This window comes from Salvelinus fontinalis, chromosome 35, assembly GCF_029448725.1.
Source record: "Salvelinus fontinalis isolate EN_2023a chromosome 35, ASM2944872v1, whole genome shotgun sequence".
Classification (NCBI taxonomy): domain Eukaryota; kingdom Metazoa; phylum Chordata; class Actinopteri; order Salmoniformes; family Salmonidae; genus Salvelinus; species Salvelinus fontinalis.
The window spans coordinates 30,074,550-30,090,299 of record NC_074699.1 but is presented as its reverse complement, the minus strand read 5'-3'; the positions used below and the strand labels follow the sequence as shown (position 1 = coordinate 30,090,299).

Genomic DNA, 15,750 nt, shown 5'->3' with positions numbered 1-15,750 from the left:
AGCCCACCTATCCTGCCTTGTTGCCAACAGGGAGAGAAGGCGGAGAGAATCAAGAAAGCCAGCCCTCTGTCAGAGAAGAGACAGTTCATGTTGATGGATGCCTTATGGGTACTCTGGAACACTCCCACACAGTTGACCACTGCACTGCCCCCAGTCTGTGTGTGTAAAGCTGTAGCACCTCCCTTATTTACTGTGGGCAACGTTTCAAATAGGCCCGCAGTGGCGAGTCCTGGAGAGCTGCTTATGATCTGCTGTGAGTGGTTGCTGTGGCAACAGTGAATGCAAAAAAACAATGCCTGATGAGGTCCGGGGGGAGCGCTTTGAGATAAGTCGCCGTGTGCTGCATTCTCACTCACTCACACACACATGCAAACATGCACACTCGCACGCGCACACACACATCAACAGCATCACTCATCCGAGTACAAAGACGGCAACAACGATCTTATGCAACTCTTTATCTCACATGTCTCTTCTCCCATTTAGCCACTATCACCATGGATATTTAACGTATATTTCAGCAGATATCACCTTGACAATTCATGTTGGAAGTCTCCCAAAGCTGCAGTGTGAACCTAATGTGTGGTTGTTATAGCATTGTGTATACCATTGTAAAGTGTGTTTGTGTTGCATTATTCACCTTTTCCCTCTGAATTCCACCACCCATAGGACACCATCCTATCCCTCAGGCTGTCAGACTCATTTAAATATTTTCTTCAAGATGGCCGCCAGTGCATGACATCTCTGTTCAATTATTTCCCCTCTCTTTACTCTGCTTGTTTTAAGTGAAATACTACTTAATGAAGACGCAAATTGAAACCAAAGCATGTTGCTTTAATGAGCAAAGCTGGCAACTAACTGTCCCTGATTGTGTCACTGTGAATATCTTTAGAAGATGAGCTCAGACTATGAGCAGCCTGGGTGCATTCAGCAAAGCACAACGTTGTACAACGTTCAGATAGCATGTAGAAATATAGCATGTAGATCAAACATGCCTCTCTGACATGTAGAATAAGGAATCATATCAGTTCTACTCATGACATTTCTATCTACAGCGTTTCCTAATGTTTGGATACTGAACATGGCCCTCGTGACTGTGTTTAAGGCCAAACGCTGATGGGACGAGGCACATGTCTCACTGTATGAGACTGATGTTGGATTTCCATACATTTCTGACAGAGTGAAGTGGCCTAATATGTGGACCTTTACACACACTCAGCACTAATCAAGTGTTGCCTGAAGGCTAAAAAAATAAAACCCTCAACACCTCAAGGCTCGACACTAAATAGGTATCTTCTGCCACCGTCTGGTAAATGTGTATGTACTGCACCACTGGGAAGTCACCCTTTTGCAGAGCAGTGTTACTGTGCTGCTTATGCAGCTCCCTGCCTAGACACTCACATATCTCTGGTTATGGGTTGAGAAAAAGGGGTCATGCTAATCAAGTATGCTGTTACAGTACTATGTATGACCAAAGTGTATTGAAATAGCACAGGCTTAGATGGCACCTACTGGTTTACTGACTCCACCTGTCAAATGAAAAAGAACTCACTTCTAATCAGCTTATAGTCTCCATCTAGTGGCCAAGAGTATGAATTGCATTGGTTTATGTATTGTATGTTAACCCTGGTATGAATTTCGACCTCAACGTAATATAATACATTTACCTCAATATAAATGCTATTCAAACAAAAATAAACATCCGTATGACAATTTCTAACATTTACTTTTATTGTAAAGGTGATATATTCCAAAATATTAATATGTTCGAGGAGCAGAGGAAAAAGAGACGTAAAGACACGTAAAAAACATCTACACAAGACTTTGGTAAGACTCTTGGGTGATATTGTTATCAAAAAATCCACAGCAAAAAAAATTAAAATGATCTTATAATAACAATGTGTCTACATGAACAGCAGTACAGCTGAGTAAATGTTCAAACAGGAGATTTCTTGATCCTAGAAACATATTTATTTTCTGAAGGATTATAAAATGCTGGAATGGCTGGGTAACTGTGCTTTAAGTTCTGGGATTAAATATACTGCAAAAGAGGATACTACAGGATATAGCCTAACAGTACTATCTCCTATTAAATCAATTGGTGTTTTCATCATTATCATTATTCAAGAATATTATACCACAACAAGTTTACAGTAATCTTGCAGAAGAATCCTATATGTAACAGAGCTAGTTAATTTACGAACAGAGGAAAATCCGTCAGATTCATCATAGGCTAGGCGTTATTTGGGGACGCCTAGATCCTCTCTCAAAATGGCTGTTTGTTTTAGGCTTGAGAAGAGACCAAGGGAATTCCTTCCTTCCTTCTTGTAAAATAACCCATGACCATTGACCTTGAAGGATGGGTCATTTCAGAATTTGCCAAACTCTTTCAAACCTCAGACTAGAGGTGTATACAGAACCAGTGTACCTTCCCCAATCTAGAATCTTCAGACTCAGCCCTAGATTAAACCAAGAGAGATTAAGGTCTGTGCCAGCCCTAAACAGAGTGCATTGGATCATTGAGTGACACTATGCCACCTCACGCTCCGTCCCATAACCAACTTGCCCATAGGCACAGATGTAGGATCAGCTTACAATCCCCAAACCTAACCTGAACTGTCAGAGGGGAAAACAACTGAGGTCACACCAGTGTTTATGGGCAACCGCCACCCACTCCGTACCCATCCCATCCCCGTCCTGCCCACCTTGGTCCATCTAGCAGGGGTACACGTTACACGCTCGGATCTCCTTCCTGTCCTTGCAGCTGGGGAGTTGGGCGCTCTTAAGCCTCTTTTTGGCTGTCATGAGCCGCTCCTGGATCCCCCCGCCACACAGCTTGGTGCAGTCCGTCCAGCTGGACCACGGCCTCATCTTACAGCCTGATGAGAAGGAGAGAGAGAGAGATTTTATACATTTTCATTGAAAATTGTTCCTTGTTAAAGAATAGCAATGATCATATTGAAGATACTTACTATCAAAACTGACTGTGATTTTGTTTTCTATTAGTACATTTACATGCACACTAATGCAATATTAAACTGATTATGGCAGTAGGCAGATTATTCAATAGTCATGTAAACAAATTACTCTGCTCATCTTAATCGGGGTCAAAAGAAGTAAGCAATTATGAGGACATGTAAACACCTTAATCGGCGTGTCAGCGGTGTATTTGATCTGTGAATGTGATAGCACCAGCTGAGTGAGCCTCCCTCTTTAGAGCGAGTAAAGTGTGTTCGGAACAACTGAATGTACGTGTCTTATAAGTAGTTTTCACAAACAAACCTTATATGTCCCAACTCAGAATCAAATATGCTTCCCACAAATAACATGTTCGCTGTGGTAGAACTTTTTTTTTTTTTTGTACACTTATCAGAGTGCCATCAGGCAGCCTGATTTCAGATGTGTCCATGTAAACAGGGTTATTAGGGAAATCGTTCTTCTTGCATTGCATGTAAACATTTTAATCAAACTATTATATTAACCTGACTATCCACAATAATCACATTATTATGTGCATGTATCCACACTCTATGATTTAGCTTGCTATGATTTGTGATGACAGTGATGATGATTACATAGTTGATGATTATGCAAATGATAATGACTATAAAACTGCTGCTGACAATGGTTATGGTGGTGATAATGAGTCCCACCAACCTGGGTGTTCAGCGGTCGACGTGGTCTCCTCCCCCTGTCGACCCCCCTGTTTGCTCCTCCTCTTCTCCCTTGCCTCCTTGCGTCGTTTCTTCTCGTCGCTGTTGACCTGGCCCTGGCCACCACCACGGTTACACTTTCTGATCTTACACTTCTTCCTCTGTACTGTCTCGGGACACGAGTCCCCTCCGAACTGGGGCTCCAGCTTCACCATGCGTGTCCTTATCATGTGACCTTTACCACAGGATTTGTTACACTCAGACCACTCCGTCCACTCTGACACCATACAGTCTGTCGCTGTACAGAGAGAGAGAAAGAGAGAGAGACAGAAGAGGGGGGGGGTGAGAGATAATGAAGAGGGGGACAGGGTGGAGTAAGAAAGTTGAAGAGTTCATATGGGAAGAAAGCTTGTAGATACACCTCTTTGCATTAGCGTTCCTTGTTCTAAACATAACACAATATGAATGCCCTGGAATCAGATTCTCTGACTTATGTCCAAAACGAGAACATTCTTACAAACTGCAAGGATGATTAGGGATGGCCAGAATAATATGGCCAGCTTTATCCCATCACTAAGACTGAAGGAAGACCAGTTAACAAGCTTTTTCACCGCAATACAATGACATGTCTGCCAAAGTTAAAGCTGGTTATTTCTGCCTTTTAATCCCTTTCTTCACAATACAGCCCTTAAATTAGCTCCCTCATTTTCTAGGGAACAGGAGAAAGGAGAGGAGAAGGAGACTATTTTCTTATGGTAATGTGTCTGCCAGTCCCGTACCTGACTAGAATATACAGTTGAAGTCAGAAGTTTACATACACCTTAGCCAAATACATTTAAACTCAGTTATTCACATTTCTGACATTTAATCCTAGTATAAATTCCATGTCTTAGGTCAGTTAGGATTACCACTTTATTTTAGGAGTGTGAAATATTAGAATAATATTAGAGAGAATGATTTATTTCCGCTTTTATTTCTTTCATCAAATTCCTAGTGCGTCAGAAGTTTACATACACTCAATTAGTATTTGGTAGCATTGCCTTTAAATGGTGTAACTTGGGTCAAACGTTTTGAGTAGCCTTCCACAAGCTTCCCACAGTAAGTTGGGTGAATTTTGGCCCATTCCTCCTGACAGAGCTGGTGTAACTGAGTTGGGTTTGTAGGCCTCCTTGCTCGCAAACACATTTTCAGTTCTGCCCACAAATGTTCTATAGGATTGAGGTCAGGGCTTTGTGATGGCCACTCCAATACCTTGACTTTGTTGTCCATAGAACATTTTGCCACAATTTTGGAAGTATGCTTGTTCATTTGGAAGACCCATTTGCGACCAAGCTTTAACTTCCTGAATGATGTCTTGAGATGCTGCTTCAATATATCCACATAATTTTCCTACCTCATGATGACATCTATTTTGTGAAGTGCACCAGTCCCTCCTGCAGCAAAGCACCCCCACAACATGATGCTGCCTACCCCGTGCTTCATGGTTGGGATGGTGTTCTTCGGCTTGCAAGCCTCCCCCTTTTTCCTCCAAACATAATGATGGTCAATATGGCCAAACAGTTCTATTTTTATTTCATCAGACCAGAGGACAATTCTCCCAAAAGTACGATCTTTGTCCCCATGTGAAGTTGCAAACTGTAGTCTGTATTTTTTATGGCGGTTTTGGAGCAGTGGCTTCTTCCTTCCTGAGCGTACTTTCAGGTTATGTCGATATAGGACTCGTTTTACTGTGGATATAGATACTTTTGTATCTATTTCCTCCAGCATCTTCACAAGGTCCTTTGCTGTTGTTCTGGGATTGATTTGCACTTTTCACACCAAAGAACGTTCATCTCTAGGAGACAGAATAAGTCTCCTTCCTGAGCGGTATGACGGCTGCGTGGTCCCATGATGTTTATACTTACGTACTACTCTTTGTACAGATGAAGGTGATATCTTCAAGCATTTGGAAATTGCTCCCAAGGATGAACCAGACTTGTGGAGATCTACAAAAACAAATTCTTAGCTGATTTATTTCGATTTTCCCATGAAGGTAGGCCGTGAAATACATCCGCAGGTACACCTCCAATTGACTCAAATTATGTCAATTAGTCTATCAGAAACTAAAGCCATGGCATCATTTTCTGGAATTATCCAAGCTAAGGATACTTAGTGTATGTAAAACAACTGGAATTGTGATACAGTGAATTATAAGTGAAATAATCTGTCTGTAAACATTTTCCATATTCCTCCAAAGCTCAATTGTCCTGAGTCTGCACAACTCTGCCAGGACCTAGGATCAAGGGAGACACATAAGTGTTTTAGTACTATACTGTATCTCTTGACACAATGATGAAAATAATCATGGCCTCTAAACCTTCAAGCTGCATACTGGACCAGATTCCAACTAAACTACTGAAAGAGCTACTTCCTGTGCTTGGCCCTCCTATGTTGAACATAATAAACGGTTCTCTATCCACCGGATGTGTACCAAACTCACTAAAAGTGGCAGTAATAAAGCCTCTCTTGAAAAAGCCAAACCTTGACCCCTCAAATTAAAAAACTATCGGCATATATTAATCTTCCATTCCTCTCTAAAATTTTTGCCTTCCTGAAGACAAACAATGTATACGAAATGCTTCAGTCTGGTTTTAGACCCCATGAAGGTGGTAAATGACCTTTTAATGGCGTCAGACCGAGGCTCTGCATCTGTCCTCGTGCTCCTAGACCTTAGTGTTGCTTTTGATACCATCGATCACCACATTCTTTTGGAGAGATTGGAAACCCAAATCGGTTTACACGGACAAGTTCTGGCCTGGTTTAGATCTTATCTGTCGAAAAGATATCAATTTGTCTCTGTGAATGTTTTGTCCTCTGACAAATCAATTGTACATTTCGGTGTTCCTCAAGGTTCGGTTTTAGGACGACTATTGTTTTCACTATATATTTTACCTCTTGGGGATGTCATTCGAAAACATAATGTTAACTTTCACTGCTATGTGGATGACACACAGCTGTACATTTCAATGAAACATGGTGAAGCCGCAAAATTGCCCTCGCTAGAAGCCTGTGCTTCAGACATAAGGAAGTGGATGGCTGAAAACTTTCGACTTTTAAATTCGGACAAAACAGAGATGCTTGTTCTAGGTCCCAAGAAACAAAGAGATCTTCTGTTGAATCTGACAATTAATCTTGATGGTTGTACAGTCGTCTCAAATAAAACTGAAGGACCTCGGCGTTACTCTGGACCCTGATCTCTCTTTTGACGAACATATCAAGACTGTTTCAAGAACAGCTTTTTTCATCTACGTAACATTGCAAAAATCTGACATTTTCTGTCCAAAAATTATGCAGACAAATTAATCCATGCTTTTGTTACTTCTAGGTTAGACTACTGCAATGCTCTACTTTCCGGCTACCCGGATAAAGCACTAAATAAACTTCAGTTAGTGCTAAATACGGCTGCTAGAATCCTGACTAGAACCCAATAATTTGATCATACTACTCCAGTGCTAGCCTCCTTACACTGGCTTCCTGTTAAGGCAAGGGCTGATTTCAAGGTTTTACTGCTAACCTACAAAGCATTACATGGGCTTGCGCCTACCTATCTTTCGATTTGGTATCGAGCTCCTACAGAGCTCCATTTTTATGGAATGGTCTGCCTACCCATGTGAGAGACGCAGACTCGGTCTCAACCTTTAAGTCTTTACTGAAGACTCATCTCTTCAGCAGGTCATATGATTGAGTGTAGTCTGGCCCAGGAGTGTGAAGGTGAACGGAAAGGCTCTGGAGCAACGAACCGCCCTTGCTGTCTCTGCCTGGCCGGTTCCCCTCTCTCCACTGGGATTCTTTGCCTCTAACCCTATTACAGGGGCTGAGTCACTGGCTTACTGGTGCTCTTCCATGCCGTCCCTAGGAGGGGTGCGTGAGTGGGTTGAGTCGCTGACGTAGTCTTCCTGTCTGGGTTCGCGCCCCCCCCCCCCCCCCCCCCCCCTCCCCCTCCCCCCCCTTTGGGTTGTGCCATGGCGGAGATCTTTGTGGGCTATACTCGGCATTGTCTCAGGATGGTAAGTTGGTGGTTGAAGATATCCCTCTAGTGGTGTGGGGGCTGTGCTTTGGCAAAGTGGGTGGGGTTATATCCTGCCTGTTTGGCCCTGTCCGGTGGTGTCATTGGATGGGGCCACAGTGTCTCCTGACCCCTCCTGTCTCAGCCTCCAGTATTTATGCTGCAGTAGTTTATGTGTCGGGGGGCTAGCGTCAGTCTGTTATATCTGGACTATTTCTCCTGTCTTATCCGGTGTCCTGTGTGAATTTAAGTATGCTCTCTCTAATTCTCTCTTTCTTTCTTTCTCTCTCTCGGAGGACCTGAGCCCTAGGACCATGCCTCAGGACTACCTGGCATGATGACTCCTTGCTGTCCCCAGTCCACCTGGCCATGCTGCTGCTCCAGTTTCAACTGTTCTGCCTGCGGCTATGGAACCCTGACCTGTTCACCGGACGTGCTACCTGTCCCAGACCTGCTGTTTTCAACTCTTTGGAGACAGCAGGAGCGGTAGAGATACTCTCAATGATCGGCTATGAAAAGCCAACTGACATTTACTCCTGAGGTGCTGACTTGTTACACCCTCGACAACTACTGTGATCATTATTATTTGACCATGCTGGTCATTTATGAACATTTGAACATCTTGGCCATGTTCTGTTATAATCTCAACCCGGCACAGCCAGAAGAAGACTGGCCACCCCTCATAGCCTGGTTCCTCTCTAGGTTTCTTCCTACGTTTTGGCCTTTCTAGGGAGTTTTTCCTAGCCATCGTGCTTCTACACCTGCATTGCTTGCTGTTTGGGGTTTTAGGCTGGGTTTCTGTACAGCACATTGATATATCAGCTGATTTAAGAAGGGCTATATGAATAAATTTGATTTGATTTGATTTGTAAACGACTGTTGGAAAATCTACTTGTGTTGTGCACAAGGTAGATGTCCCAACCGACTTGCCAAAACTATAGTTTGTTAACAAGAAATTTGTGGAGTGGATGAAAAACGGGTTTTAATGACCATCCTGGGTGTATATAAACTTCCGACTTCAACTGTATATAACCGATTAAGTCAGGCTTAAATGTGAGATCACATGGGCACTTCTGGGTTCCAATTGAGAAGCAGCTTCAGGAAGCTGTTCCCTCTCATATAAACCAGCTAATACCCCAGCAGGGTATTCCCATGATAACACTCCCTAGGAGAGTTTGGGCTGGAGAGATGAGACTATGGGCACTCCTAACGCAGATGTCAAACAGATGTGTACACACTAACAAGCCAAGTGTGTTTTAAGTGTGTATGCAAGTGGATATGATAGGGAGAGTATTATAAGCAGACGGATGTTTAGGTTGCACAATGAAGATACTAATCAGCATTATCTTGAATTACACATATGCAGTACTGTTTCAGTTGGTGTGTCCACACATTAATAAAGTAGGTTCGCTCCAATGTGTGGTGTGTGTGTGTGTGTGTGTGTGTGTGTTCCTTACGACACTCTGGCAGCATGCACTTCTCCACCTGCTCCAGGTCCTCTGTACACTCTCCCAGCTCCACAGGAGACTTGAGCACGCGCTGCCTCGTCCGCATGCCCTTCCCACACGTCACACTGCAGTCACTCCAGTCAGACCACGGAGACAGCATACATGGGATGGTGTCTGTGCACACAGGACACACACAGAATCAGCGTCACACACAGTATCTATCTGATTTCATGTAGTTTGCATTTGTTGTGGTGTGTGTAAGTGTGCAGGTGTGTGTACAGATGAGCGTGTGTGTGCATGTGTATGTTTGTTTGTATAAGCCTGCTTATGCTTATCTGTGTGAGTGTGAGTGCGTGCGTGTGAGTATGTGTGTGTGTGAGTGAGTATGTGTGAGTGCGTGTGTGTGTTACTCACGGCACTCTGGCATCATGCACTTCTCCACCTCCAGCACCTCAGCCCCACAGATGGAGCCGTCTGGTGGTGGCATCTTCACCATGCGTTCCCTCCTCTTCATGCCCAGCCCACAGGTGGCACTGCAGGAGTCCCACTCACCCCACTCTGTCACCAGACAACTGTTGGGGGCTGAAGAGAGGGAGAGGGGGGGATAAGACAGTTAAAGGGGAAAAGGCGGAGAGGGGGAAGGGAAGAGGAGGAGGGAATAAGAAGGGGAGAGGGGAGGGGGGGGGATGAAGAGAAGGGGAGTGAAGTGGTTGTGTTCAATGGGAGAGACAGAACTTAATCCACATATGCATTACTTTGTCCTGTAATCACGCATAATTATACATCATCCTAATAGTTTGAACAGTACATTTGAATAATTTAGCAGATGCTCTTCCACTGAGAATTGATGCACACAATGAGCCTCATTTATCTACAGCCTAGAAATACATAGATGTGTTTGTATGAAAAGTGCATACACAGATTAATCAAACGTTTCCTATACCTCGGGAAATGTTGTTTACCTGATTGAAACAAAAACTTTGGTAAATGCAGCAATGTTTGTGATAAATGACTTTGTGAACCATTGATTTCAGGGGTTAAAGCTACTCACTGCATTCCTCGTTCACAATACACTTCTCGTTCTCCTCAGTAGGCAAGGTACACACAGAGCCATCGTCAGGGAACTGCTTGACGTAGCGTTCCCGGGACCGCAGGCCCATCCCACATGACATGCTGCACGGAGACCAGGTGATCCACTCTGACATCGTGCAGGTGGACCCTTCTGAGAGGTCGGGGGCAAATTGCAGAATGTCACAGTCAGTTATGGCATTTGAGTTGCATTCAGGATTTTAATGTCATTACAGTGTTAGTAGCTACATGACACTTTATATAATCAACCAGTGTATGATGCATCTACATCATGGGACCTTCTGATGGTTTCATTTATCATGATAAGACAATAGGAGACTATGAGCATCTACGTCAGCTCGTGGACATTACAAGAGCTTGTACCAGTATGCCTGTACCCACAGTGTTACCCAAGAGCTTGTACCAGTACGCCTGTACCCACAGTGTTACCCAAGAACTTGTACCAGTACGCCTGTACCCACAGTGTTACCCAAGAGCTTGTACCAGTACGCCTGTACCCACAGTGTTACCCAAGAACTTGTACCAGTACGCCTGTACCCACAGTGTTACCCAAGAGCTTGTACCAGTACGCCTGTACCCACAGTGTTACCCAAGAACTTGTACCAGTACGCCTGTACCCACAGTGTTACCCAAGAGCTTGTACCAGTACGCCTGTACCCACAGTGTTACCCAAGAGCTTGTACCAGTACGCCTGTACCCACAGTGTTACCCAAGAGCTTGTACCAGTACGCCTGTACCCACAGTGTTACCCAAGAACTTGTACCAGTACGCCTGTACCCACAGTGTTACCCAAGAGCTTGTACCAGTACGCCTGTACCCACAGTGTTACCCAAGAGCTTGTACCAGTACGCCTGTACCCACAGTGTTACCCAAGAGCTTGTACCAGTACGCCTGTACCCACAGTGTTACCCAAGAACTTGTACCAGTACGCCTGTACCCACAGTGTTACCCAAGAGCTTGTACCAGTACGCCTGTACCCACAGTGTTACCCAAGAGCTTGTACCAGTACGCCTGTACCCACAGTGTTACCCAAGAACTTGTACCAGTACGCCTGTACCCACAGTGTTACCCAAGAGCTTGTACCAGTACGCCTGTACCCACAGTGTTACCCAAGAGCTTGTACCAGTACGCCTGTACCCACAGTGTTACCCAAGAGCTTGTACCAGTACGCCTGTACCCACAGTGTTACCCAAGAACTTGTACCAGTACGCCTGTACCCACAGTGTTACCCAAGAGCTTGTACCAGTACGCCTGTACCCACAGTGTTACCCAAGAGCTTGTACCAGTACGCCTGTACCCACAGTGTTACCCAAGAACTTGTACCAGTACGCCTGTACCCACAGTGTTACCCAAGAGCTTGTACCAGTACGCCTGTACCCACAGTGTTACCCAAGAACTTGTACCAGTACGCCTGTACCCACAGTGTTACCCAAGAGCTTGTACCAGTACGCCTGTACCCACAGTGTTACCCAAGAACTTGTACCAGTACGCCTGTACCCACAGTGTTACCCAAGAGCTTGTACCAGTACGCCTGTACCCACAGTGTTACCCAAGAGCTTGTACCAGTACGCCTGTACCCACAGTGTTACCCAAGAACTTGTACCAGTACGCCTGTACCCACAGTGTTACCCAAGAGCTTGTACCAGTACGCCTGTACCCACAGTGTTACCCAAGAGCTTGTACCAGTACGCCTGTACCCACAGTGTTACCCAAGAGCTTGTACCAGTACGCCTGTACCCACAGTGTTACCCAAGAACTTGTACCAGTACGCCTGTACCCACAGTGTTACCCAAGAGCTTGTACCAGTACGCCTGTACCCACAGTGTTACCCAAGAGCTTGTACCAGTACGCCTGTACCCACAGTGTTACCCAAGAACTTGTACCAGTACGCCTGTACCCACAGTGTTACCCAAGAGCTTGTACCAGTACGCCTGTACCCACAGTGTTACCCAAGAGCTTGTACCAGTACGCCTGTACCCACAGTGTTACCCAAGAGCTTGTACCAGTACGCCTGTACCCACAGTGTTACCCAAGAACTTGTACCAGTACGCCTGTACCCAAAGTGTTACCCAAGAGCTTGTACCAGTACGTATGTGACCCACATTGTTACCCAAGAGCTTGTACCAGTACGTATGTGACCCACATTGTTACCCAAGAGCTTGTACCAGTACGCCTGTACCCAAAGTGTTACCCAAGAGCTTGTACCAGTACGTATGTGACCCACATTGTTACCCAAGAGCTTGTACCAGTACGCCTGTACCCACAGTGTTACCCAAGAACTTGTACCAGTACGCCTGTACCCACAGTGTTACCCAAGAGCTTGTACCAGTACGCCTGTACCCACAGTGTTACCCAAGAACTTGTACCAGTACGCCTGTACCCAAAGTGTTACCCAAGAACTTGTACCAGTACGCCTGTACCCACAGTGTTACCCAAGAACTTGTACCAGTACGCCTGTACCCAAAGTGTTACCCAAGAGCTTGTACCAGTACGCCTGTACCCACAGTGTTACCCAAGAGCTTGTACCAGTACGCCTGTACCCACAGTGTTACCCAAGAACTTGTACCAGTACGCCTGTACCCAAAGTGTTACCCAAGAACTTGTACCAGTACGCCTGTACCCACAGTGTTACCCAAGAACTTGTACCAGTACGCCTGTACCCAAAGTGTTACCCAAGAGCTTGTACCAGTACGCCTGTACCCACAGTGTTACCCAAGAGCTTGTACCAGTACGCCTGTACCCACAGTGTTACCCAAGAACTTGTACCAGTACGCCTGTACCCAAAGTGTTACCCAAGAACTTGTACCAGTACGCCTGTACCCACAGTGTTACCCAAGAACTTGTACCAGTACGCCTGTACCCAAAGTGTTACCCAAGAGCTTGTACCAGTACGCCTGTACCCACAGTGTTACCCAAGAGCTTGTACCAGTACGCCTGTACCCACAGTGTTACCCAAGAACATGTACCAGTACGCTTGTACACAAAGTGTTACCCAAGAGCTTGTACCAGTACGTATGTGACCCACATTGTTACCCAAGAGCTTGTACCAGTACGCCTGTACCCAAAGTGTTACCCACAAGCTTTGAAAATGCATGAGCTGTGAACACATTTATGAAACAGAAATGTTTCTCCTCATTAATAAAAACCCCTGCTGTTGTTGCATTATGTTCAGGTGGGAGGGAGGGAGGATAAGAGTCGTTCTGGGTGAGACTCACATGGATTTATATCTAAACCCTCCCTCTCCAGACTGAAAGACTCATTAAATTCTGCTCAATAAAGCAGCTCATCATTAATAAGATGAGCAAATCATTAATGAATCATTAATAATAAGCAAATCATGAATAAGAGCCCCGAATAAGAGCCCATGTGTGTGTGTACGGGACCCGTTCACGCACACGCACACACACACACACACACATACCAAGCCTATTTTATTATTCATTAGTCTTTCACTGCAAGCAGCAAAGATGTGATGCCCCCTGTGTGTATTCTCATAACTTGTTATATGTCTTTTAATAAAGCCTTAGTATCCACTGTGGCCTCCCGGCAGCTTTAGCCCATTACACATTTTATAGGCCTGTCTCAGAAACACATTGTCCCTCTCACCTCTATGCCTCTACAACTTCATTGGCTGAGCTACAAACGAGCCGGGGGCTTTATCGATGATCCAACACCAATAAAGACCTGCAGTAAACCAGAGTTTACCTTTCCCTGTCTGACTCTTTGCAATAACCTATGAAATGCTAACAAAGATGACGTCCACACTAATAAAGCTCCTACAGCTCATACAGGGACTTGGTCGGATGTTAAAGTTTGTTTTTAGATGGGTGTTTAAACACCAAGACAGCAAAAAGAAATACACATTTCCAGATTGTATCCTAGATTGTATTGTAGTATATCTGTTCATGTCAATATACATTTGTGTAACGGGGGTGGTTCGGTGAACCACGTTCACGTGTTGAGTAACATCCCTGAGCTAATATATCCGGCTTTAGCTCAGGAGTCTTGTAAACACAGTCTTGTAAATCTCAGGTTAACCTGTGTTCGAAACCCGCCATGTCTCATGAGCTGCCAAGTACATCCAACATACTGACCCTCGTCGCTGCAGCCGGGCCCCATGCAGGGCTCAAAGTCCTGGGTGTGAGGACAGGGTACACTGAGGTCCAGCTGGGCCTTCAGCATCCTCTGTCTCATCCTCTTGCCCTTGTCACAGGTGGCTGAGCTGCAGGCTGACCACGGAGACCAGTTGGAGTAGATGCACGTCTCTGGAGTGTCGTCTGAAGGGAGGGAAAGTGGGAACGAGAGAGACAGCAAGAGAGAGCGAGAGCAAGACAGAGAGAGAGAGAGCAAGAGTGGGAAGGGAGGGGGGAGAAAGGGTGGCAGAGGAGAGGAGAGAGAGGGCTTAGAGGAAGAGAGAGGGATGTGGAGAGAGAGAGAGAGAGAGAGAGAGAGAGAGAGAGAGAGAGCGAGAGAGAGAGAGAGAGAGAGAGAGAGAGAGAGAGAGAGAGAGAGAGAGAGAGACAGAGAGAGAGAGAGAGAGAGAGAGAGAGAGAGAGAGAGAGAGAGAGAGAGAGAAAAGGCAACATGGAGGACGATTATGCTGAGCTGGGTTAACTAATTCTACTGTTTCTCAAACTCTGGTTCTAATCTCCCACTCCTGGAGATGGGCAGAGGGAGAATGAGAGAGAGCGAGAGACATGCCTTTCTCCTCTCTCTTGCTTATCGCTCCTCTGTTACAACCTTTGTTGGCAGAGTTGAGGAGATACAGGGACACAGAGGGGAGAGAGAGATAAAGAGAGACACAGACCCTCCTCTTTCTCCTCCTGGGCGATATCAGCCACAATGTCATCCACATTATCAGGCACGACGTTGCACTGCTCTCCCTGCGGACAGACAAACACAGGCCTGCGTTGTGAAATACATACTACTCTGTTGTGATAAGATCCTCCGTTTGCCTCTGGCGGCTATCAGACAGAGAAGGGGGTGGTGCTCACAGATACACGTTGTCGCTATCTAGCTAGCGTATTTAGTTATCGGTCTTTCTGGCAAACGGGGAGGTGATATGGGGACATGCTGATAATGACATTCAGCTGTCATAACAACAGAGGTCCGCTTAGGGCAAGTGACAAACGATCAGAGTGATAGGGCTGGGTGCGTTGCTGTGTGTGTGCGATTCCAAATCAAATTAAAGTTTTTTGTCACGTGAGTCGAATACAACAGGTGTAGACTTTACAGTGAAATGCTTACTTACTTGTTGGCCCTAACCAACAGTGCAGTTTTTAAGTAAAAAATAAGTATTAGGTAAACAATAGATAAGTAAAGAAATAAAAAAAACAGTAAAAAGACAGTGAAAAATAACAGTAGCGAGGCTATATACAGTAGCGAGGCTATAACAGTAGCGAGGCTATATACAGTAGCGAGGCTATAACAGTAGCGAGGCTATATACAGGCACCGGTTAGTCGGGCTAATTTAGGTAGTATGTACATGTAGGTATGGTTAAAGTGACTATGCATA

At 45.1% G+C, this 15,750-nt stretch overlaps 1 protein-coding gene across 2 annotated transcripts in view; it reads right to left on the bottom strand.

Annotated features, from left to right (window-relative positions):
* Window positions 1–1,707: 1,707 nt before the first annotated feature.
* The window catches only part of LOC129834713 (spondin-1-like), a 163,856-nt gene continuing 149,813 nt past the window's right edge, over window positions 1,708–15,750 (bottom strand). For both annotated transcript variants that reach the window (XM_055899948.1, XM_055899949.1), the window contains exons 10-16: window positions 15,043–15,118; window positions 14,330–14,512; window positions 10,198–10,368; window positions 9,561–9,728; window positions 9,156–9,320; window positions 3,658–3,951; window positions 1,708–2,879 (exon numbers count right to left, since the gene is read on the bottom strand). In XM_055899948.1, the coding sequence (XP_055755923.1) occupies window positions 2,716–2,879; window positions 3,658–3,951; window positions 9,156–9,320; window positions 9,561–9,728; window positions 10,198–10,368; window positions 14,330–14,512; window positions 15,043–15,118 (1,221 nt within the window). In that variant the 3' untranslated portion in view covers window positions 1,708–2,715. The remainder of the gene's footprint in view (window positions 2,880–3,657; window positions 3,952–9,155; window positions 9,321–9,560; window positions 9,729–10,197; window positions 10,369–14,329; window positions 14,513–15,042; window positions 15,119–15,750) is intronic.